Here is a 22360-nt window from a genome sequence, read left to right as displayed (position 1 = left end):
ATCTAACACAAACCTGATTGATCTTAAATTTTCAAATGCTAGACAAATTTTTGTAACTCTTAATAAACTGTTTAAGTCACAACTGCTAAAACCATTGGTTATTATAATGTTGAGTATTTGACACCTTTTAATCCCCCCAAATGAACAAATCCTCTCTATTAGTTATTTATAGGATTAGCTTTTTGTCTAATGTTTGAGGTGTCATCTAATGTTGACAGTATCCCAGAATTTGGATCTTAGCCAAAATATAATGTCTGCTTGTGTGGCAGCTTCATGTCAAGATGCTTTATTTAAATCAGTTATCCTTGTTGGAATTTTGCATTTTAAAATGAAGTATCTCGAGTCTCAAACTAAAATGTTATTGACATTAAAAAAAAGATTTTTTTAATGGCTTGTACCTTTCTTGAAAAACAGTTGGTGAATGGTGGCAAATGGGACATAAAAATGAAAAAAAAAAATGATGCCAGAAAATACTATATAACCTGGCAATTGAAGAGCATAAAAACCTAACATTTCTCCAGGCACTCCCAAGAGAGAAAAGCATATGTCTCGTGGGTATGTGACTAAGCTGATGGAAAATACTATGTATGGTTCAATCTTTTAATGTCTAAAATTGGAACCATAGCTTTGACTTGACATTTAACCAGCCATTTATTTTATTCAGATTGGAGAATTGGAGACTTGGGGGAAAAAAGCAAATTTATACTAGAGCCAACCAACATGATTGCTGATTGCTACTGTGTCATTTAGTTTTGGGAAATTACTCCTGAAGATCAAGGAGCTACAGAAACAGAAAAATGGCAAAGGGCAGATTCTTGTGTTGACATCGACTGTTTCATGAGCTGAAATCAAGACTTCCCCCACAGCTCTGCCCATGACATAGAACAGATACTTTTGAGTTTCCAGATAGAGTATGAATGAGCTTTGTTCAAGAGAAGGGTTTCTTAATGATGTTCAGTCAAGAAGGGAGGGGAGAGACTGGATCAACACAGTTGGAATGACTTAAGACAGTGGAGACAGAAGGACTTAACAAGATGGTGTGAAAAGCCTGGAAGCAGCCAAGATGTCTGTTGCAACCCCTGTGTGGACACACCAATTATAATTTATAAGGCTTTGGGAAAGAGAGAGCAAATATAAGAAAGTAGGAGAATGTAGAAACTGCCTTAAATGCAAACAGAGATAATGAATACAGAGAAAGGGGAGGGATTATCAATGAATGAAAAAGCCAAGCAACACATGCTAAAGGACTAACTTTCATATAAAGGATGGATTGATTAAGAATGTTTTTAATATTTTTAATGAATTAGCCCTGTTGGTGCTAGAAAGCTGAAACTTTTTGACAGTTAAAATAGGACAATTCATAAGGAACTATATTATTTTATTATCTGGGTATGAAAATTGATATTACAGATTTTCCATAAATTCTTACAAATACAATGATACTTAATAGATAATACGTTAGACCTGGCATAGACAGAAATGGACTAAAGCATATATAGCTATTTCTGTTTCACATTTAGGATAACCACAAAGCCTATTTTTCTTCATTTTACTCCAAAATTTTTACATCATAGCTTGAAGAACTTAGAATATAAGTCTTTTTGGTATTTTGTTTGTCTTACTATTCAAAGAGACCTCTATTCCCATTCCACAAGAGCTCATTTGAGCTGACATAGCATAACTTTTGACAAGTTGTTCCACTTTTGACTCAATTTCCTTAATTGGAAAATACATTGATATAACATGAAATCATGATCCTTTGAAGTCTCACATCTCCAATGTAGATTATAACTCAAATATTTTCATCCTTAAATTTTTGTCTATGTTGTTACGGAAATTCTCCATAGATTACTTGCTTAATATGCTGGAGGTCTTGCTCTTTGTCTCTTAATACATCATGAATGACAATTCAATTTGTGCTGTCCATCTCTTATCCCATGCTCTCTCTTTATGTTCAAATAATCTTTTTCTAGTGCTACACATCTTTGGTGATGTTTCCACAGGTGAATCCTGTTGCCTTTTATCTACCATATGTCTTTTCCTTGTTCTTTAAATTATTTATTATCTTGATCTTTCTGAAGTTATAGTAGACCATAATGCAGAATCACATAGAATAACAGAAATTAAATTGATGTAAATAAACAAAATGAAACAACAACAAAAAACAAGATGGGGTTTTGGTAATATTGGCTAGTTGAGTTCTTTGAAAAACATAATAGAAATGACCTCATGAAATAAATTTACTTAGTGTATAACATTTTAAAGCTTCTACAACAAAGACGATTTAAAAACAGGGAAAGATGCTTCTCATTCATAGCTATAGTACTTATCAGACTTATTCTTAATTTGGAAAAATATTCTGCCTTATACAAGGCAGTTCTCCAAATTGGAAGATAAGAAGAGTTGAGGAAAAGAGAGATAAGGATTCATACGGGAAGTAAGTTATTGGGACAGAATTTGAAGACAAAGATGATGATGATGACAATGTAGAAGTTTTCATTTATATGAGCACATTAACATTTGTAAAGAACTTTACAAATATCTTTAATTTAGAGGCAGCTAAATATAGTAAATATAGCAAGTCATTTAACCTTTATTTGCCTCATTTCCTCAACTGTAAAATGAGGATATTAGCACCTGTTTCACAATTTTTATAAGGTTCAAATGAGGTAATATTTTTAAAAATGTGCTTAACACAGTGTTTAGCACATAAGAGGTGCTACATAAATGTGTATTCCATTTCTCCTTTATTTCATTTTATCCTCATAACAACTGTGGGAGGTAAATGCTATTATTATTAATATAACATTTTACAGATGAGTAAACTAAGGTAAATAGAGGTTAAGTGATTTTTCAGGGCTCACACAACTAGTAAATGGTTGAAGGTGGCTGTTAACTCAGTTCATTTTAAATCTAAATCTAGCACTCATCTACAGTACTGCCTACCTACAAAATATCATTTCCTCGTTGTGAAAAAAATGAGTTTATCTAGTTGTATTATTGTAGGAAATAACAATTACCAATAATCAAAAAGTTATTTAAAATAAAAACGTAATTACCTTTTTTTTGGCATGGGAAGAGATTTAGATAGGAACAAATTTGGTGACTTTTGCTTTATCTTTTCCTAGCTGGTCAGTGGGGAACTGGAGCACATGCAGCTTGACCTGTGGTATGGGAGAACAATCTAGGCTGGTTCAGTGCCTGCAGCAGATTCACTCTAAATCAGAGGTGGTTTCTGCCACTCTTTGCCCTCAGCCAGTTCCTCCCAGCAGACAGATCTGCAATACTCAGAGCTGTCCACCATCCTGGAGTGCAGGGCCCTGGTCAGAGGTAAGTTACTCAGATTTCAAGCAGAGAGAAGAAAAATGAAATAAATGACTATTTCCAAACCCTTGCTTTTACTGATGGCACATAGAGTCTTCTTCCTGAAAACCCATAGGTCAGCCTAGTAAATTTTCTTTTTCTGGATTTTCCTTCCCATTATTTACTCAATGCTCTTCTTTAGTGTTCAAGAACATGTGGGAAAGGATGGAAAAAGAGATCTGTGACCTGTAAAAGCACTAGCCCATCTACCCGGGCTCAAATTCTACCAGATGCAGTCTGTTTCACAGAAACAAAACCTCCAACCCAAGAAGCCTGCTTGCTTAAACGTTGCCATAAACACAAGAAACTACAATGGCTTGTATCAGCCTGGTCAGAGGTGGGTATGTCTCAATTCTGATAAAATGCTAGAATGTCATTTTAGTAGCTGTGGAAAAAAATGCTAAACCAATTAATTTTTTTCAAAGACACTGAATACCTTTTTTAGAAAGATCTTAGTTCAACATAAATATTTATAAAAACTACCCTATATATTGGACTGGTCACTGAGAGCTCGATTATTTGCATATGGTTATGGTATCAAGGGTCTCATAGGAATCTAAACCCTTTGGCTCAAACTCCCATGTTCCTTTCATTGCCATTCATTTAAAAGAAAAATCATATGCACGTGAATGGGATTTCTACTAGTAACATCATCAAAAAAAAAAAAAAAAAAAAGTTGAATAAATTACTGTGCCAAGAGCCTGATTGAACTAAATTAAGTATCTTCTTTGAATTGATTCATGTTACATTTAGGGAAGATGCTTATCTGGAGTTTCTATGAGGTATTGAAAGCTTGAGGCATCTAACAGGCATCTTCTTTAAAATGGGGATTAGAGGCTTTTAAATTTGAGAAATTGAGAAACATGAAAAATGTCTCTACCATGGACATTCAAGTACATAATTTTGGGATAATCAATTAGGATTATATGTCAAATGGGCTTCTTAATTTGTTTTAGCATCTATTATATCTTATAAGGGAAAGATTTAAATGTTTTCTCTCATTGATATTGGTTTGTTATTTATAAGTTCCTTTGATCTGAGAGATGTGTAGGGACAATCACAGAGATAGTAGAAGATATAACTGATGAAAAGGTATCAAACTCTCTGCCCAAGATCTGTGGCCTGTATCAGATTAAAATATAATTGGAAATTGATTAACAAAATAAATAAAAATATAATATAACTGATAATATTAATTTGTGATTTTCTAAGTCAATATGTAAGGATTTGTTTCTATTTGATTTTGATACCGTATATGTAAAAGATAGGATTGAAGAATATTTTGTATATTCTACAACTTTAGTGTATTTATTTCTAAAGAGAAGAAAGAAAAAAAAATTAGAAGTCTGAAAAGATTGATTGTGTGACCTTTATTATGATATTCTTAACTGAAATACTATAATCAACATGTAGCACTTAACATACAAAATGTTTAACTCAAGTCTTAAGCAAAGCCACCATCAATTATATATTTAGAACTTAATACCTAAACATTCCCTTTAGTTATTACTGTGATAAGAATAGGAGTTAGTTCTGTGATCATAACTGCATACTGAATTCCCAGATTAGGAAACTCATTTTGGCAATATAGGTCATCACCTTTTCTACAGTTTATAATTTCTAAATCTTCTTAGCTAAGATACTAATTCTTTATTCTCTATACTATGTTGTTTCTTGTTGATTATTATGACTGTCATAAAAGCTAAATGGTTGTCTGAAATGAGTAGAGAAATATGTTCTCATGAGCAATACAGAATCAAGGAAATAAAGAGCCATTCACTCTATTGAGTGATTTAGTCCACAAACAGGGTATTAAATATTCTGCCTTTAGTCTCAATGCCCCAATCTCCAGTTGGAGAAAAATTAATATAAAAAGGAATTTGAGTGAAAAGCCTGGAAACACTTACATGAACTGATGCTGAGTAAAGTGAGCAGAACCAAAAGGACATTGTATAAAGTAACAAGAAGATTATCTGATTATTCTGCTGTGATAGATGTGGCTATTTTCAACAATGAGGTGATTCAAGACAATTCCAACAGTTTTGGGTGGAATGTACCATCTCCAGAGAGAGAACTATGGAAACTGAACATGAATCAAGGCATATGTTTTCATCTTTTTGTTTTTGTTTGTATGCTAGTTTTTTTTTTTTTTTTGTTTGTTTGTTTGTTTTTTTTTTGTGTGTGTGTGTTTGTTTTATTTTGTTTTCTTTCTCATTTTTTTTTTTCCTTTTTGACCTGATTTTTCTTATACAGCATGATGAGTATGGAAATATTTTAGAAGACTATTTAAGAACTATTATTAAAGGATAGAACTATTATTAAAGGATATTTAGAAGAATTGCAAGTGTTTGACCTATATTGGATTGCTTGCTGTTTTGGGGAAGCAAAGTGAGGGAGAAAAATTTGGAACACAAGATTTTGTAAAAGTGAATGTTAAAAATTCTCATTGCATATGTTTGGAAAAATAAAACATTATTGGGGAAAAAAGAAGAGCAATGGACTTATAGGGTCAGTCTGGAGCTTTCCCTAGATATTTTTAAGCTTATTGTATAGTGCAATCATTTTTCCCTAGTCCTGAACTATTACCAACTATTGTAAGATTTAATCCTACAAAACACACGCCATGGTAATAGTCATGTTCCTTCCACTCCACTTCCCTTTCAAAATATATCTGGTTTTATCTGAAAGTCAGTCTTACATTGGTCATGTGACTTCACAGAATTGAAATTATTTACCTTCTATTCTCAGGGAAATATAATATATTCAAGGACTAGCTTTCAGAGACAACAGCTCCTGTGTGAAGCATGGTAGCACTCATGGATTTTTGCATCAAACAGTGGAATATGCCAACTGGCCCTGTATTTTTTCTTTCAGTGAAGACTTAAAAAGGTTCCAGTATAATATGAGAACATCTACTGGGGAAATGCCATTTGGTCTCACTCCCAGGTTTTATCCCTTTCTTCTCTCCTGCTTTCCCTCTTTAGCTTCTGTACTATGTTGGTGATCTCTGTCACAGTTAGCTCAGTCCAATTGACCTTACTGGCCTTGTAGTAAGTTAGGATAAAGAATATTGTGAGACTTAGTCTTGGCAAGAAAAGCAGTCCATAGTCTTGGGGGTGGCAGGAAAATAGTGAGAAAAGGAGTACAGAAGTAGTGCTCACTAAGTCGATGCGGTATTACTTAAGCAGGAGATCATCCATAACCAATCAAGAGAGGAAACAAGGATGCCAAATGCCAACCACGAACAGCCAGGGAAATACATAGCCAGCTAACCAAGCAAACACATAGAAAACACAGGAATTCAATGAGTCTTGGAAGGTTTCCACAGTGCAAACAGCCACAATGTCACTTTGCATGCTCAATGAGTGCTGTGTTTCAAGACTGCTTTGCCTATGTAACTCTGGTCTGCCAAAAAGAATCACCTGATACTGAAAACCAGTATAAACTCAAAATCTTATTTTTTTTTTAATAGTCACTACATTTGATTAAAACAATTAAATTTGGGTTTCACTAAATTTTATTCATGTTTGTTCTCACTTCCAAATTTTCCACATTTTCATCTTTTGTTCTAAAATTGTCACTTCAGAGGAATTATTTTAATACATTCTTTTTTATTTCTCTTTTTTTTTCCTTTTAGTGCTCTGTAACTTGTGAAAGAGGAATACAAAGAAGGTTGTTAAAATGTGCAGAAAAATATGTTTCTGGAAAATACAGAGAGCTGGCTTCAAAGAAATGCTTCCATTTGCCAAAGCCAAACCTGGACTTGGAAAGAGAATGTACCCTGTTTTCCTGTCCCAAGCAACCAGTGTATTCTGCAGTGAGGCATGCTAGGGGTACTTGGTACTCTTCTCCCTGGTCTGAGGTACTTGATAATTTTAAATTCTCAGAGGCTTAATAAGCTAAATTTACGGCTCTGCTGTTTGGTGGTAAAGTTTAAACAGTGATGTTTCCTCAGAGTTTCAATCCCCAATGTCCTATTAAAGTGCTTTATTACATTTCTCTCAAGGGTATGAATGTGTGTGTGTGTGCGTGCGTGCGTGCGTGCGTGTGTGTGTGTGTGTGTGTGTGTGTGTGTGTTTTAGGGGTTGAGATCCAATTGTTAAAGAGCCATTAAGAGCATGTTTGTGTCTTTTGCTTAGAATTATCACCCACTCATCACATATAAGAAGATTTAATGCTCTGAGTAAAATGGGAGGAGGCAGAATTCCCTACAGAATGAGTATGAAGAGAAACACTAACTCTAAAATGGAAAGATAGATTAAAGTTCATGGTAGATTAACTAGGGAGTTTCACAACTACAAATATATATTAGATAGCATGTGAATTGTTTACATACATTTAAGTAGAGTTAGCTTTTAGCTGGTAAAATTGGAGAGTTTTGTCCTTTGTTCATACCATTTTCTCCCTTTACCGATTTGCTCATTCTTTACCCAATTCAATTTTTTCTTTTTGAACATAAATCCAAAGTAACAACATAATGTTCATATATGGTTTTTGTCTTCAGAGTTCACATTTCAATATCCTTTTCCTATAAGTACATGATATAGCCCTGATCTTATTTTCCCTCTTCCCTTTCATTTTCTTTCATTTCTCTTCTCTTTCTTGTCCTTTCCCTTTAATTTTCATCTCTTTTTTTGCTTCTTAATTATCTCGCCTTTTCCAACAATCCAAATACTTTTGCCTTTCATATCTCTGGATACAGAGGGAAGAAGATATAGCAAAATTATGAATGACATGGAGAGGAAGATTCCATGCACAATCAGCATTTTTAAAAATCCTTGATAAAATGTAACGTTCTCATTTTGTTGACTGTCTCATTTTCCTATATATATAGCAGGGACTATATTTGGGTTTTTTCTTGAGCCAATCAATTTATTCACTCTTACTTTTATCTTGTAATATCCATCTAATTCTTCCATGTAAATTATTCATCAAGTATGGCCTTAAGGAGGAATATCACTTTCCCTATTATGTCAGGGATTTTCTGCTTCCTCATCTAACTTAAGGAAGCCAGAAATCTACTATTAGTCTAGGTCACCCCTGACTCTTCTGAGTGCAAAGGGAGAATCAGAAATTTCCAATTCCTTGATTCTTTGTTTTCCTCAATTCTGAACTAATTATTGTCGTTTGCCCTATATAAATCTTTCAAGACAGCAAAAGTTAGTTGTCTATCCATATATTTTTCCCTTTGTAAATATTGTATGACCCACTGCAAAACAAGATAGATTTTAATAAAAGCTGAGTGATAAGGCAAATACAAAGAACTCTTCTATGACAATCAGAAGGCTATCATAATTCAATTGCCTTAAAATAAAGAGTTCAATTTTTAAGCCCATGCATTGTTTTCAGCAAATACCCTCAAATTCTTTGTTTCTTTTGTTCAATTTATATTCCTTTCCCACTAGTTGAATTTTTGCAAGTGATGTCTGCTCTCTGGTATACATAATATATCCTCTTTGGAAGGTGATAAGGTATACAAGATCTAATTTTCTAGTGAAAAATCTATGAACCACCAAAATATTTCCATGCACATGTATATCTTTTAGACAATATAGTGAAGCAGTTCTAGAGTTGTACAACTTGGGAAGTGGATGGAGCTATTTTTAAAAGTTAAATAAAATAAATAAAAAGGAGATTCCTAAGAAGTATATTATTCTTAGCCATGAGCCCCTTTTATTGCATAACTTTTCTCTGCCTTTGTTTAGGTATATTGTTTGTGGATTCTTGAATAATCAGATCTTCCAAAATCTTCTCCAAAAAATAAAAGGAAGAAGTTCAAGAGTTTTTTGTTTTTTTTTTTCCCAACCCTTTATGATGAATGAGGACTAGTATTCAAATTAAATGAAAGATTGATGCTTCTCTCATAAATGATTTCAAATTGAAGTCCCCATTCATTTGGCATCAGTTCAGTTAAAACAGATTCATCTCAAGTCTTTTAGTTATTGAATGATAGGCAGATGGCAAAATGTACTTCCAATCACACTCTGACTCAACTTTCCATTCAATAAGCCCATAGTTACCCACAAGATATCAAATAGAATTCATCTGCCAATATTCTGAGATAATATTTCTTTGATCATGTAGGTATGGCTTTCCAAATATATTTATAGGATATAAAGTTTTATTTTAGAGGAATGATGATAATCTGTATAATTTTATCTACATATATCAATATATAATTGGCTTTTAAAGAGGCAGAATAATACAAGAGCTAGAGGGCTAGTCTGGGAATCTAGAAGATTTGGATTCAAGTGGTTGTGTATCTCTTGGCAAATCATTTTCCCTCCTGGGGCCCCCAGACAACTCTCTAAAGCTAAAAATTGAAGAGAAGATACAGGCATTTATTAATAAGTAGTGTTGCGTTATCCAGAATACTCCATATCTTTAAAATTATAGGTCATTAAAATTGTTTCTTACTGACTTTTTAGAGGGGTTGGAAGAAAGGGAACATTTATTAATAACCTACTATTTGCCAGGCACTAACTAAGCTATTCAAAAAGCCTCTACTGTGGTACTCAAGCCTACTTTGCCTTATTAAAAAACCTATCCCTCCTTACACACATATATACACACAAAACTCACTCATCGTTTTTCCCCCCAGATTCTCTTGGAGCCTTGTTTTTTGCTTTCAGATGTCAACCACTTACCTGATAATGCATGTATGCAAGATATTATAGATTAAAAAGAGTAAAGTGAATTGTCACTCAAAGTCCATTTACAGTTAATGAATCTTCAACACAAGAAGTTGAAATTATAGGTAAGCTAGCTTTGATCAAAAAAGGAAGAACAATCTTAAACCCCAACAAATTTGATAGACTGATTTATAAGGTGGTAAGTTCTTCCCTACCTTGGAAATATTCAAACAGATGTTTCAAATCCATTTATTGGAGATGTAGGAGGATTTAATGCTTGAAGGAAAAGTTGGACCAAATGTCCTTGGAACAGTATTCCTACTATAATTCCATTATGAGTCCACTAACTTCTAGTAATACCACCTAAAAGACTGTGAATACTTAAATGATAAAACATTTTCCTCTATTCATCTACAATTTGGAGTCTTCACTTTCCAAAGTCAGTCTATTCCAAACAATATTTGGGCATATTTTCTCTCATTCTAGGAAAATACCCATTTTCCCCCCAAAGGAATATAATAGAGATCTAATATTGGGATCTGTCTATCTTTAAACACTGAAGTAGTGTAGTGGTGAAAACAGCACTTAAATATGGGCCAGAAGGAACTGCTTTAGTCCTAGATTTGCCACTAATTATCTATGTGTCCACACACAAATCAGTTCACCTTTCTGAGTTTCAATTTTCTTATCTCCTGACTGAGAATATGAAACTAAATGATCTCTAAGGATTTTTGCCCTTCAAACTGTGATGATTCTAGAATGCTAGTCATGATTGACATCACGTCAAAGTCCTCCCACTATTGGTATGCTAGATAGTTATGCTTCCTACTTTGTGAAAGGGAAGAATATCTCATCATATGCATCTGTGCTACATTCTGAGGGTCAGCTCCTGAGCATAGGAGGGTTCAGTAGTATATGTAGTGTGACAAAAGTGGTCATGGTACAAAAGAAGACATATGTCAGAACCAATGGGGATTTTGGACTTACAGACTCACACCCTCAATTTACAAGTGAAGAAACTAAAGCACAGAGAACCTGGATCAATGGCTTTCCTAAATTAACCCATCTAGGAAGTGGGAGATTTGAGGTGAGAATCTACATAAACTAGAAGTCCTTCAACTATATATAGTATATGGCATATTGCCAGGAAGTGTGCCATCCCCTATACCCTTTCAGCAATTTTTCTCCACCCACTTTCCAGCTCCAATTCTGTCAGTTATTATGCATAGCTGAAGACAAAACTCCCAGCAGGACCAGATTCATTCTCTATTTGACCTGAAATTAAAAATATAGTAAAAACTGAGGAATAAGGGAGGAGAATTTCCTTTAGAATTTTCACTCAAGGGTTCCCAATCAAAGAAGCAAATAATACTAGAGAAACTCATGAGGACTCAAGGCTCTTTTTCCATAGGGACTTCATCCTCTCTGAAAAGTTCCCTAAAGAGGGACTTAAGTCATGGTTTGGATCATCCTATCCAGAAAGAGCTTAAACATGTTCATTTTGTGTGTGTATGTGTATGTATATACATATATGTATATACATATATGTATATGCATATATATGATATATATGGATATATCCATGAATATATAAATGTCAACATATGTATGTCTGTATGTATACAGACATACATGAAGCCATATTACTGATTTACAATAAAAATCCTCATTTCAAATGACTATTTTGGAGTATAGACACTATACCAATATAATTTTATTTTTTTCATCCAGGGTACTCTAGTGAGTATGCTTATCTGATTGGAAAACAGGGCAGAAAGAAAATACAAAAAGTGGCTGGAATGTGGTTTAACAGGCTAATAAATAGTTGTCCATGGTTCACTTCCCGGTCAGAGAGCCTCATCACATGCATTATGGAAACTAGTAACTAAGTTTCACTTGAGTTGAATTTTTATTAAGAATTTAATAGTTTGTAAGCATTGAAATTCCACCTGGGAAAGATTTTCCCATATAGGAAATAATCTAAGGCTGCCCAGTCATCTTTGGAAAGGTAAGAGAATGGCCATTGCTTGTTATACAGGGGTGCCAAAATTCCAGGAAAATGAATTTTTTTCGAACCATCACATTCTATGTCTAATGTTGTCTACTACTCTTTGGCTTTTTCCACATGGAAAAGATAAAAGAATAGAGCAAAGCTTACCCAACTTACTTGATAAATGGAGTCACTTTGCTCAGGGACTATATTTCCCTTATTTTGAGAGGATAGAAGAGGTATTTAATGCTTTCTCATTCCAGTCACTCTATTTCCTGTTCCTTATTCCTTTGATAGTGGAAAAGTATCATGAAACAGCAATTTTTATCCATATCTGTTATTCATATGTCTTACTAATTAGTCCAACATTAAGTTAAAAAAAGAAAAAGACAAACTAGAGTAAATCATCAGAACCCATAAACTCAGTGAATGAGTTTTTAACTGAACCATAACCCAACCCCAAATACTAAAAATTATTTTTTAAAAAACTGTAATTCTCAAACCCAGTCATCATATTTTCTAAAATTATTGAAACATGTCATAATATCAAATATCAACATATTATCTGAATAATAATAATATCAAAATATTACCTGAATCATACCTGTATTTCATTTTGTCTTTGAAAAAGTGTAGCTTCGCTGGCTTAGTAATAGGGTTGACAAGTTTATAAAAAGCCAAGATTATCCAGTAGTAATGCCATTGTGATATGTCTCTTTTTATATTTTCTAAAGCCTCTTGATCTAATATATGAGCACTTTAGAAGAAAAGCATTTTCTAAATCTATGAAAATCCTACTACTGAATAATTGTATACCATACCTAAAAATACCTTCCATGCTCATCTTTGAAACACTTTTTTTTTTCATAAAGCTGATATGTATTTTTAAGAGTTATGAGATTTACCTGAATTATACCATCTTTTTGACACAATATATATTTGGAGAGGGGAAATTAGAGACTCCATGTCTTACAAGGGTTTTCTTATGCTGCCAGACAAAGAGCAGCAAATGGGTGGGAATTTTTCTGTGTACATTTACCAGCTAAATATTAAGGCTGACAAAGTGGGGTGATCATACTATATTATATTGGGAATATTCATTCCTTATGCAGAAACTTTAGGGAAATTTGCAAAGAGAAAAAGAAGTCTTATTTGTATTTAATTTAAACCATTCTTGGCATTTTGTGCAAAAAAAAAAAAAAAGAAAAATATATCTTCACAGCTTTCAAAAGACTAAAGATATTCAATCAGTTGTCTGATAAGTCATTTTTATCATATGGGGACTATAAGCTTTCTGGCAAGTACTATCCATTTACCGGGTGTTTTATAGTTCTTCGAGATCATAAATTATTGTGGTATAAGAATCCAATGTGATATGTATGCCATAAGCACTTTTGTGCGATAGTCAGCTTTCCAGGACTATGGAAACTTGTCAAGATGTAATGGCTGTCTGCCCACCCGCCCTTTGCACTCAAGAGGCTTATTCTTGTAACAGTTTAAAAATCTCCATTTCTCTTATTTAGTTCATGAGATTTCTATTGACTTAAGAACTTTATTCATCATCTCTTTCAGTGGGGGACCTGAGTTAGGACTAACTTAAATCATGTGGGCAGAGATTCAGATGGTTCACATGCTAATTTGGTTTGGGTATGACTGGTTAAGTGCAAACACCTGTTGGGTTGTCTGAATGAATCAGCATGACGAAAACAGGGGTGTGAAATCACAGTCTGAGCAGTGTGAGGAGCAGGGTATCATTCCAGACATTCTTCACCATGACTATGCACAAGTTCAGTCAGTAATCTTTTAGATTTGCATTGGAAAGAACCATGCAGTGGGTGAGTTGTTTGGTTTTCACTGTTTTGGTTGCCTGTGTATCCTAAAAGTACTAAACTCTATAACTACGACAAATTCTTCCTTGTCACCAGACTTCAGTAACACAGCATTGTCTCAACACTCATTTATCTCTTCAAGAGAATTCTGAGTGATAGAGAAAAAGAAGAGGAAATTACATACTGACTTTGGAGTGGAGACTTAATGAATGAGTTTTTAACTGAATTATAACTCAACCCAAATACTAAAATTATTTTTAAAAAATGGTTATTCTCAAATCCAATCATCATATTTTCTAAAATTACTGAAACATGTCAAAATATCAAATATCAAAATATTATCTGAATAATATCAAAATATTATCTGAATCATACCTGTATTTCATTGGCACTGTATAAGCTAGTACTACTGAGGACAGTATGTATAAGGAATCTAAGCAGAACTTTAAGGTTAGAATCAGTAGTGTCCCAATAAGAGCCAAAGTCAGGGTCATGAAATTGTTTGTTCTGGATATAGCTTTTGAGATTTATGAATATCCACAACAAGCTCAGGAAAAGGACATCTGATCCATAGGAAAGTAGAAAAAGGGAAACGAACAGCATCCATGGCTACCAGAAAATGAAAGAACTTACCAAGTTCTTCCACTTGGGATGCTTTAAAGGTATCAAATGGAAGCATTAGTTGAGTAACTTTAGTGGGAAAAGAAGTGAGTAGAACAAGAGAGTTAGAGGATGAAAAGATTTCCTTAGTAAAATGTAAGTATACCCCTAATTGGGACATATTACGGAGAAGAGGGAGAGGTATAAAAGGACTTAAATTCTTTGTAAAGGAAATCAGTGGATTCTCTAGAAAATATTTTGTATTTATGCTGTTAGAACAGTAGAATAAGTAAGTAAGTAAGAATAGGGTAAGCACAAATGATACTTATAAATGAAAGGTAATGGTAACTAAAAAACACTTACTAGTAACATTCAAGCTATAATAATAGTTAGCATTTATCTAATGCTTTAAATTTTGCAAAATGCCTTGGAAATATTGTCTCAATTCATCCTTAAAAACATCTTAGGTAGTAGGTGTTATTTTTACCCCGAATTTACAAATGGGAAACTGAAGCAAAGGCTTAAATGATTTGCTCAATGTCATTCAGCTATTGTCTGTGACTAGATTTGAACTTGGGTCTTCCTGATCCCAAGTACACCAATCTATCCATTTTACCACTTAGCTGGCTAGTAGAGACTGTTGATAATCAGACTACCATTTATCTACTTGTGAGGTCCAGTGGCAGAATAAAAGAAAATGGCTATTTCTATACTATAAAACATGAAGATTCACTTTTCAATATTTGTGCCTAGATACACATTTATATATTCAAGACACTCCCCCTTTTTTTTCTTTCTACTTGCAGCTATGAATAATGATCTATTTTATTTAACCAAGTTAAATATGGATTCATAATCATTATAAATCCATGCAAATTGCTACTGAAAGGAAATATAAAGAAGAAATGATATATGATACTTTTTCAGTTTTTTAGTGTTTGGCAAACTGGTTGTACTAAGTATTTTAAATTAGATGAGTTGGGAGTTAAAGTTAATGAAATCAGCAGATGTTACTTAGTTGGGTGAATATCAGGAAAATAAGACTCCCCAGGTAAATGAAGGAAGATCAGTTAGCATCGGAAAGGTCATTTAAAATGAGATTGGGGGAAAAACACTAATTGCTGAACCATAGGGAGGAATCATGTACTGGATAATGCATTGGGGCTTTTTCCACTTCTAATTTCTCTTGATTATAGGAAGTCTTAGAGAATAGTCTCTCGGATTCTAACTGTAAACTGTTTCAGCCCTGCATGAAATGAGCCCAGCAGTGTTGAACTGAACACTGAGAAAGGTTCTTTGGAGAAAAGTGAAAGCCCTTGGTACTGAAAAATCTCAGTAGCTACAAAATGATTGTTCCAAGGGAGGCTCTCTTTGGAGCATAAATAAATCTCAACACTATTTACTGGTGGTCACTAAATTGGACCCAAATGAAGTTGTGATTTACCTCAAGAGTAGACACAAAACAACAAATTCAATCCAAGCCAATAACTACAGAGCTACAGAGCACTTCTTCAATAGGAGTCTAAACTTTGGGAACACCAGAAATTCTATGTCAAGACAATTTCTTATAAATAAACCTCACCCAAAAGACCCTCAGGAGATTGAACAAGCAAGCTTGTAGTAGACAAAAAAAAAAAAAAAAATTGATGCTTGGGTGGAAACAAGCCAACTAAGCTTAATATAAAGAAAGAGGGGGGAATTATGCTATGAAATGTAAATGCAATATTAATTTTAGCCCCTTTGTTAAGATTTTGACATTTGTCAGATGTTAGCTCTCATTCCATTTTTAATGCAATAGTGTCTAACTTGGTCGTGCATAGGTCAAAATAAATAGTGTTGTTGTGTAGGTAATGGGGCAACATTCAGACTGAAGCCAAAGCAAGTTTACCCAAATAATTTAAAATATTGATGTTCTGTAGGCTCAGGTAAAGATCATATTTAAAACCCCTTCAGTAAGATTACCACCAGTGATTTCTCCAGTGCAATTCAAAGTCTGTAGTTAAGTGAGTCATGGTTATTTTTGAATCACTATACTTTTTGAGTAACAAAAATAGTTGAAGCATTCCTACTAATTCTTAGTTTAGTTAAAAACAAATAATCCTGAAAGTAAAAGCTGTTTAACTTTGAACTTTGATGTTCTTCTTATAAAATTTCTATTTATTGACTGGAGGAATTTGGAAAAAATATATCAAGCTTTAGCATTATATTTTGACCATCTGGTTAAGATGCTGATAAATTAAGAAAATAATATTATTAAGCAATATTAATTTTTTAACTCAATAGGAATTAGGGAATTGAAGTCATGGATCTTTTTCTTGCATGGAAGGAAGCTGAATGAATCTTTCCAAGATTTTATTTATCTCTTTTGTCTAGTTTTATTTTAATCTTGATCCTCCCTCACCTTACTTAAGCGTGTGAGCATGTAGGAGGAGAGAGACTGGGAATTTATACCTGTGATTTCATTTGTAGAAACTTCTAGTGTGAAAAGTTCTATGGATAGAAATCTCCAACTCACTCAGGACCTTAGAAACTTGCTAGAAGACATAGGTTAAGAAAGTTTGTATGTTTCAGAGGATACACTTGGACCTGGGTATTCTTCACAATTTTACAAGGCCTGGTTCACTAATCACTATTGCACATCATCTTGATCAATATAAAGAACACAATATTTTCAGAATTTCCAACTAAAATATTAAATCTATTGACTTAGTAAAGAAATTTGAATTTTTATAAAACTGGAGCTGTGAATTTTTAATGGAGGAGATCAGTGTTTAAGGAAATGCTTTCAATGATATTGTACTTAGCAAAATCCAGGATACCAATGAGCAAAGTATGACCTTGAAGAATGTCTAAAACACATGCAGAGAAAGAATGAAGCCAGGCTGTCTTTTTTGCAGAATTATGTTTTATAGCAGAATATACATAAATAAGGAATATTTGATGGAAAACAGCTGTATCAATTGTATTTGACCCCAATAATTTGGAAATTAAGCATTCACATGCCCACACAATTAATTTTCTCTGGTTGCTTATGGTCATATTTTAAGACTAACTTACTGAGGAATTTTGCTGAGCTTTGTTAGAAAGGCAAGAGGGGAGGGGGAAGGAAAAACTGAGCAGAAACATTAGAGGCATACCATACTTATCAGCTAAAATCCCAAGGTGCTTGATTTTAATATCCAGTGGACCTAACTATCCTTCAGCCCAAAGAGGAAAAATAAAAATGCTCTCAGCTTGTCAGTTTATAGACATCCTTTCTATTTTTCATTCTCACTCCCCACACAGAAGGAATAATTTATATGATCTTGTGTTTGTCACTCAGTCAGAAGGAGGAGGATTTTGGAATTCCTAGATTAAGAGCCCCCTTTGGGGCAGGGCAAGTGGAAGAAACAATGGAAGGCAGAGTTTATTGCCCCTTGCTAAGGTCTCAAGAAGAGAGCCTGGAGCCCTGCTCAAGGTCACTCAATACTATGAGATTCTGGCAGAGTGTTCCTGTAATTTTTGGCAAGTGACATTACCCATATTCCATAACCCAATTTTCATAACATTTTATACCTTCTGTTTAAAAGGTTTTATTTGAACATAGGGTATCAAACTATCCAAAACTTAATCAAGCCAGTTTTTTTTAAATAGTTACTCTTTCAATTATTTTTTTTTAACATTTTTGGAGCAGGTTCTATTGTCTTAAAAATAATTTACATAATTCTGACTAGACTGTTTATAGGCTTCCTTTTTTGATAAATTGATCGCTAAATGTTTCTTTTTCCTTTGTGCATTTTCAGCTTCCTCTGTTTTTTGAGTTGTGTCATGTATTGTTTCATTGAGCAGTCATAAGAATAAATGTATGTATGCTATGTTCACACATATATTCACTTTCATTGAGGTATATTCACTTTCTCCATTTCCAAAGCAGACAAAGCCAAGAGTAGAGGTATTTGGGAAAAGCACTAAAAATAATCTCTACTGAGGAAAATTATGTAACAAAACAAGTCCCTCAGAATTCTATGGAGTCGCAGACCCTCCAAATACCTCATTTGTTTTAGGTTTAGGTTTTAGGGCTAATTCAGCAAGTATTTTTGAAGCATCTTCTAGATGCTAGGTACTAGTAACTTCAGATACATAGACAACAGGGAAATCGCCTCTGCCATCAAAGAAACTACATTCTGTGGGTAAGAAAAGCAGTAATTATCTAGGCACATACAAATTAATTAGAGTGGGAGAGGGTACCAGCAATTTGTGGGGATCAAGAAAAGATTGAAGAAAATAGAACTTGATCTAAGTATGACAGGAAACCAAGAATTACAAGAGCTAGAAGGCAAGGGTAGGGGTAGAGTATGGGAGTATTGGAGTAAATAGGCACAGAGATCAAGAATTTTCATTCATGAAGAAAAAAATAAGATAGCGAGCTTGATTATATTGAAGCATAAATTAAGGTCAAGAATTGTAACAGACTGAAAAAGTAGATTAGAGTCAATAAATGTAAACTCATTGTAAATAGGAATTATTTCTTTCTTAGTTCTTGATCCTTCTGTATATAGGAAGTCTGAGCACAAAGAGTGCTTAATAAATACGTGGTCATTTGATTGATTGCAAAGAACTTTAAATGCCAAACATAATATTACCATATGTGCTCCTTAAGATGATAGGGAGCCAGTTAAGTTCATTGTAGATGATAGTGACATGGTCAGAGATGCACATAAGAAAAATAGTTTGGCAACATCATGAAAGAGGGACTACAGAAGGAATTCTTGAAACAGATTCCAAATAAAAGACAATTTCAATCACATTCACCTCTTCATGATCCTTTTTAGGGTTTTCTTGGCAAAGATGCTTAAAAAGTAGTTTGATATTTTCTTCCCCAGTTCACTTTACAAATGATGAAATTGAAATAAACAGGGTTAAATGACTAGCTCAAAATTACACAACTGGTAATATGAGCCCATATTTGAACTCAGGACGATGATTCTTCCTGCCTCCAGATCCAGCACTCTATCTACTGAGCTGCCTAGCCATCCAATTGCAGTGGTACAAGCGAAAAAGTGATGCAGGACTGAAACAGAATGGAAGCTATGTGGGAAATGAAAGGGGACAGATGAAAGAGATGTTGTAAAGTTAGAAATGAGAACATTTAATGAAATGGAAAAGGGAGAATTAACTTGAGGGATAATATTGAAAAATGATAACCTGGGTGACTAAAAGAATAGTAGTATACTCCATAGTATTAGGGGAGTTTGGAGGAGAGTAAGATTGAAGTGAAAAGAAGCCCAGGAGAACATCTTGGAGTAGCCACAATTAGACAGTTTGATATTTATGATAACTCAACAAAGATATTAAAGAATAATCAGAGCTAGAAGGGACCTTGAAAAGCATTTTATTGTATCCTTTATATTTGTATTGATTTCTGACCTATTTAAAGAGACTGGGATCTGGAGTAGAGTGAGATGGAGGAGTGTTTTGGATTATCTAATTTGGAGTATAACTATGTTTGGTTCTGGTAGCCCTAGAATCATTCTGGGATGTCCAATCTGACCTCAGGTTCTTCACAACATTGAATACCTCAATAAGCCAACTTAGTTCTAGAAACAAATAGGAAAGTACCTCTAATGAACAAGCCCCTTCAGGACTTTAGACAAGGCTTGAGATTATTTCGAAGAAACCCTAGGATTTTCATAATATCCTAATTCTTTTGCATAAAGGGAAGAAGCATCTTGATAAAGCAGTGTCAGATTCACAACAAGCCTCCAACCTTGTGTAACTATGACAGGATTATACCTATTGGTTAACTAATTAAACTAATCAATAGCCCAAATATTCACACATGTAAGTTAGAAATCAATTCAGATATAAATTGTTTAGTTGATATTTTTTTCATTTTATAAGATAAATACATATGCTGCATGTTCTTAGAAACTTTATAGAATTTAATACACAGTATTATGTTCAATACTCAATTATTTTTGTCCCAACTACAAGTTGCACATGACTAGGAAAGGATCTAATCATTCTTCAATTTTTTTCAGTTGTGTCCAACTCTTTGTGACCCCATTTGGAATTTTCTTGGCATAGCTACTGGAGTTGTTTGCCATTTTCTTCTCCAGCTCATTTTATAGTTGAGGAAACTTGGTTATATGATTTGCCCAAGGTTTCACAGAGATTAAGTGTCTGAGAGGGGATCTGAATTCAGGAAGATGAGTCTTCTTGACTCTAAGCCTGGTACTCTGTCCATTATGCCATCTAGTGGTTCATAAGGATATAATTAATCTTTTCCAAAGTCACAAATACTTGCATGTTCCACCTAAGATTTGTGAAAAATTATGGCATTGTTCCATAGGAAGAATGTTATTCATATTATAAAAGTAAAATTTGCCACATGGTGTTTCCGTTTTCCAATGGAATATCATGAATTTCTTATGGAATTTACTTATAATGTTTTAAGAACATTATTAAGAATCATGCTAGTAAATTCTATCTTGTCCTAGAAGCAAAAATTTTGGGATAGTGATGCCTCCTTTTCTTTTTTATTTTTTATTGTCTCTTTAAACTTCAGTGGAAGATGAATTGTCTCTCTATTTATTGTCGTTTTCAAACTATGCATTGTTCTCCTCCCTGGAAAAGAGGGGAATAAAATTCTAGGTAAATCATTATTGAGTTCTCAATGAATCTTGTATACAAAGGAATTTAGTAGGATTTGGCATTTGTTTGTTTTTCTGATAAAAATGGAAAGAAAAGACAAATTTCATCTGATTCAGGATTTATCCCATGGTAATCTTGAAAAAGAAAAAATAGATCAACCTTTAGTAGCCTAACTTGTTTACAGAAGTCACTCCTATGGTACTATCTCTAAGGTAAAGATTAAAGGCCCTCTTAGGCTAAAGCATCTTGAAAGGAAATCAAAGAAAGGGGAGAGAAAAAGAAACAAAGAAAAAAGTGGGGAGGAAGAAAGACATAGGAAAGTTAAGAGAGAAAAGGAATATAATTTTTTCTTGTTGGTGTGTGTGTGTGTGTGTGTGTGTGTGTGTGTGTGTGTGTGTGTGTGTGTGTGTGTGTGAAACTACTTCTTTCTCACATATATAAAAAAAAAAAAAATTATGTCATTCATTCCAGCATTTGGTAGGAATTTAGATACAAAATATGCTAATAAATTAAAAATGGCTCATTTTCTGTACTTTGAGACTTCAAGTTTTCCATAGAAATCCACCTTCTTCTACTCTTCTCTCAACACACCTTCCAAAATGAATATAAAATTACTGGTATATTATTTTGCTTTATTAAAACAAATTTACTTTCCCAGAATCATCCTTAGTTTCCCTAGTTTACCACTTAGGAGCCTTTTAAGTGTTGAAGAGTCTAAAAAACATTTGCACCCACACAGATATGCCCACACAATGTCTCTTTATAAATTTTTGTTGTCCTTCTTCCTAGTGCACAGCAACTTGTGGAGGTGGAGTTCAAACACGATTAGTCCAGTGCCTAACAAATGGTAGACCAGCCACAGGATGCTTTCCACAGCAGAAACCTATCAGCTCCTTAGCCTGCAATACCCACTTCTGTCCTATTCCAGAGAAGAAAGGTAAATGTGACTGACAACATTCCCAAGTTTAACATTTCAACAAGCATTAATTGCCTATTCTGCAGTACATTAGCAGTAGATATTAGAGAAAAACAAAGTTGAGATAAAATATGTCCTTGTCTTCAGGGTGCTTATATTTGAATAAGGGGATTACTAGAAAAAAAACATAATAATTTATAATAAATACATGCAAGAAATGCAAAGGACTTTATGAAGCTTGAAGACCTCAGGGTTGTGACCAACCAGAGAATCAAAGCTTTTTAGAGGAGCTTTTTATTTGGAGTATAAAGGAAAGGTACAAATTTTACAAATTAATAAGGAAAGAGATATTTCAGGGAAAAGAAACAGCTGAGTAGGAAGATAGGAGCAAGAAAAG

General features: G+C 33.8%; 1 protein-coding gene across 3 annotated transcripts in view; it reads left to right on the top strand.

The window, feature by feature from the left end:
• Window positions 1-22360, top strand: part of ADAMTS16 (ADAM metallopeptidase with thrombospondin type 1 motif 16) — a 221290-nt gene that overhangs the window by 196152 nt on the left and 2778 nt on the right. For all 3 annotated transcript variants that reach the window (XM_074279152.1, XM_074279151.1, XM_074279150.1), the window contains 4 exons: window positions 3129-3330; window positions 3506-3700; window positions 7001-7225; window positions 21837-21984. In XM_074279152.1, the coding sequence (XP_074135253.1) occupies window positions 3129-3330; window positions 3506-3700; window positions 7001-7225; window positions 21837-21984 (770 nt within the window). The remainder of the gene's footprint in view (window positions 1-3128; window positions 3331-3505; window positions 3701-7000; window positions 7226-21836; window positions 21985-22360) is intronic.

This window comes from Sminthopsis crassicaudata, chromosome 1 (genome assembly GCF_048593235.1).
Source record: "Sminthopsis crassicaudata isolate SCR6 chromosome 1, ASM4859323v1, whole genome shotgun sequence".
Taxonomy (NCBI): Eukaryota; Metazoa; Chordata; class Mammalia; order Dasyuromorphia; family Dasyuridae; genus Sminthopsis; species Sminthopsis crassicaudata.
Note: the sequence above shows the minus strand (reverse complement) of the source record. Positions and strands in the feature narration are given on the sequence as shown.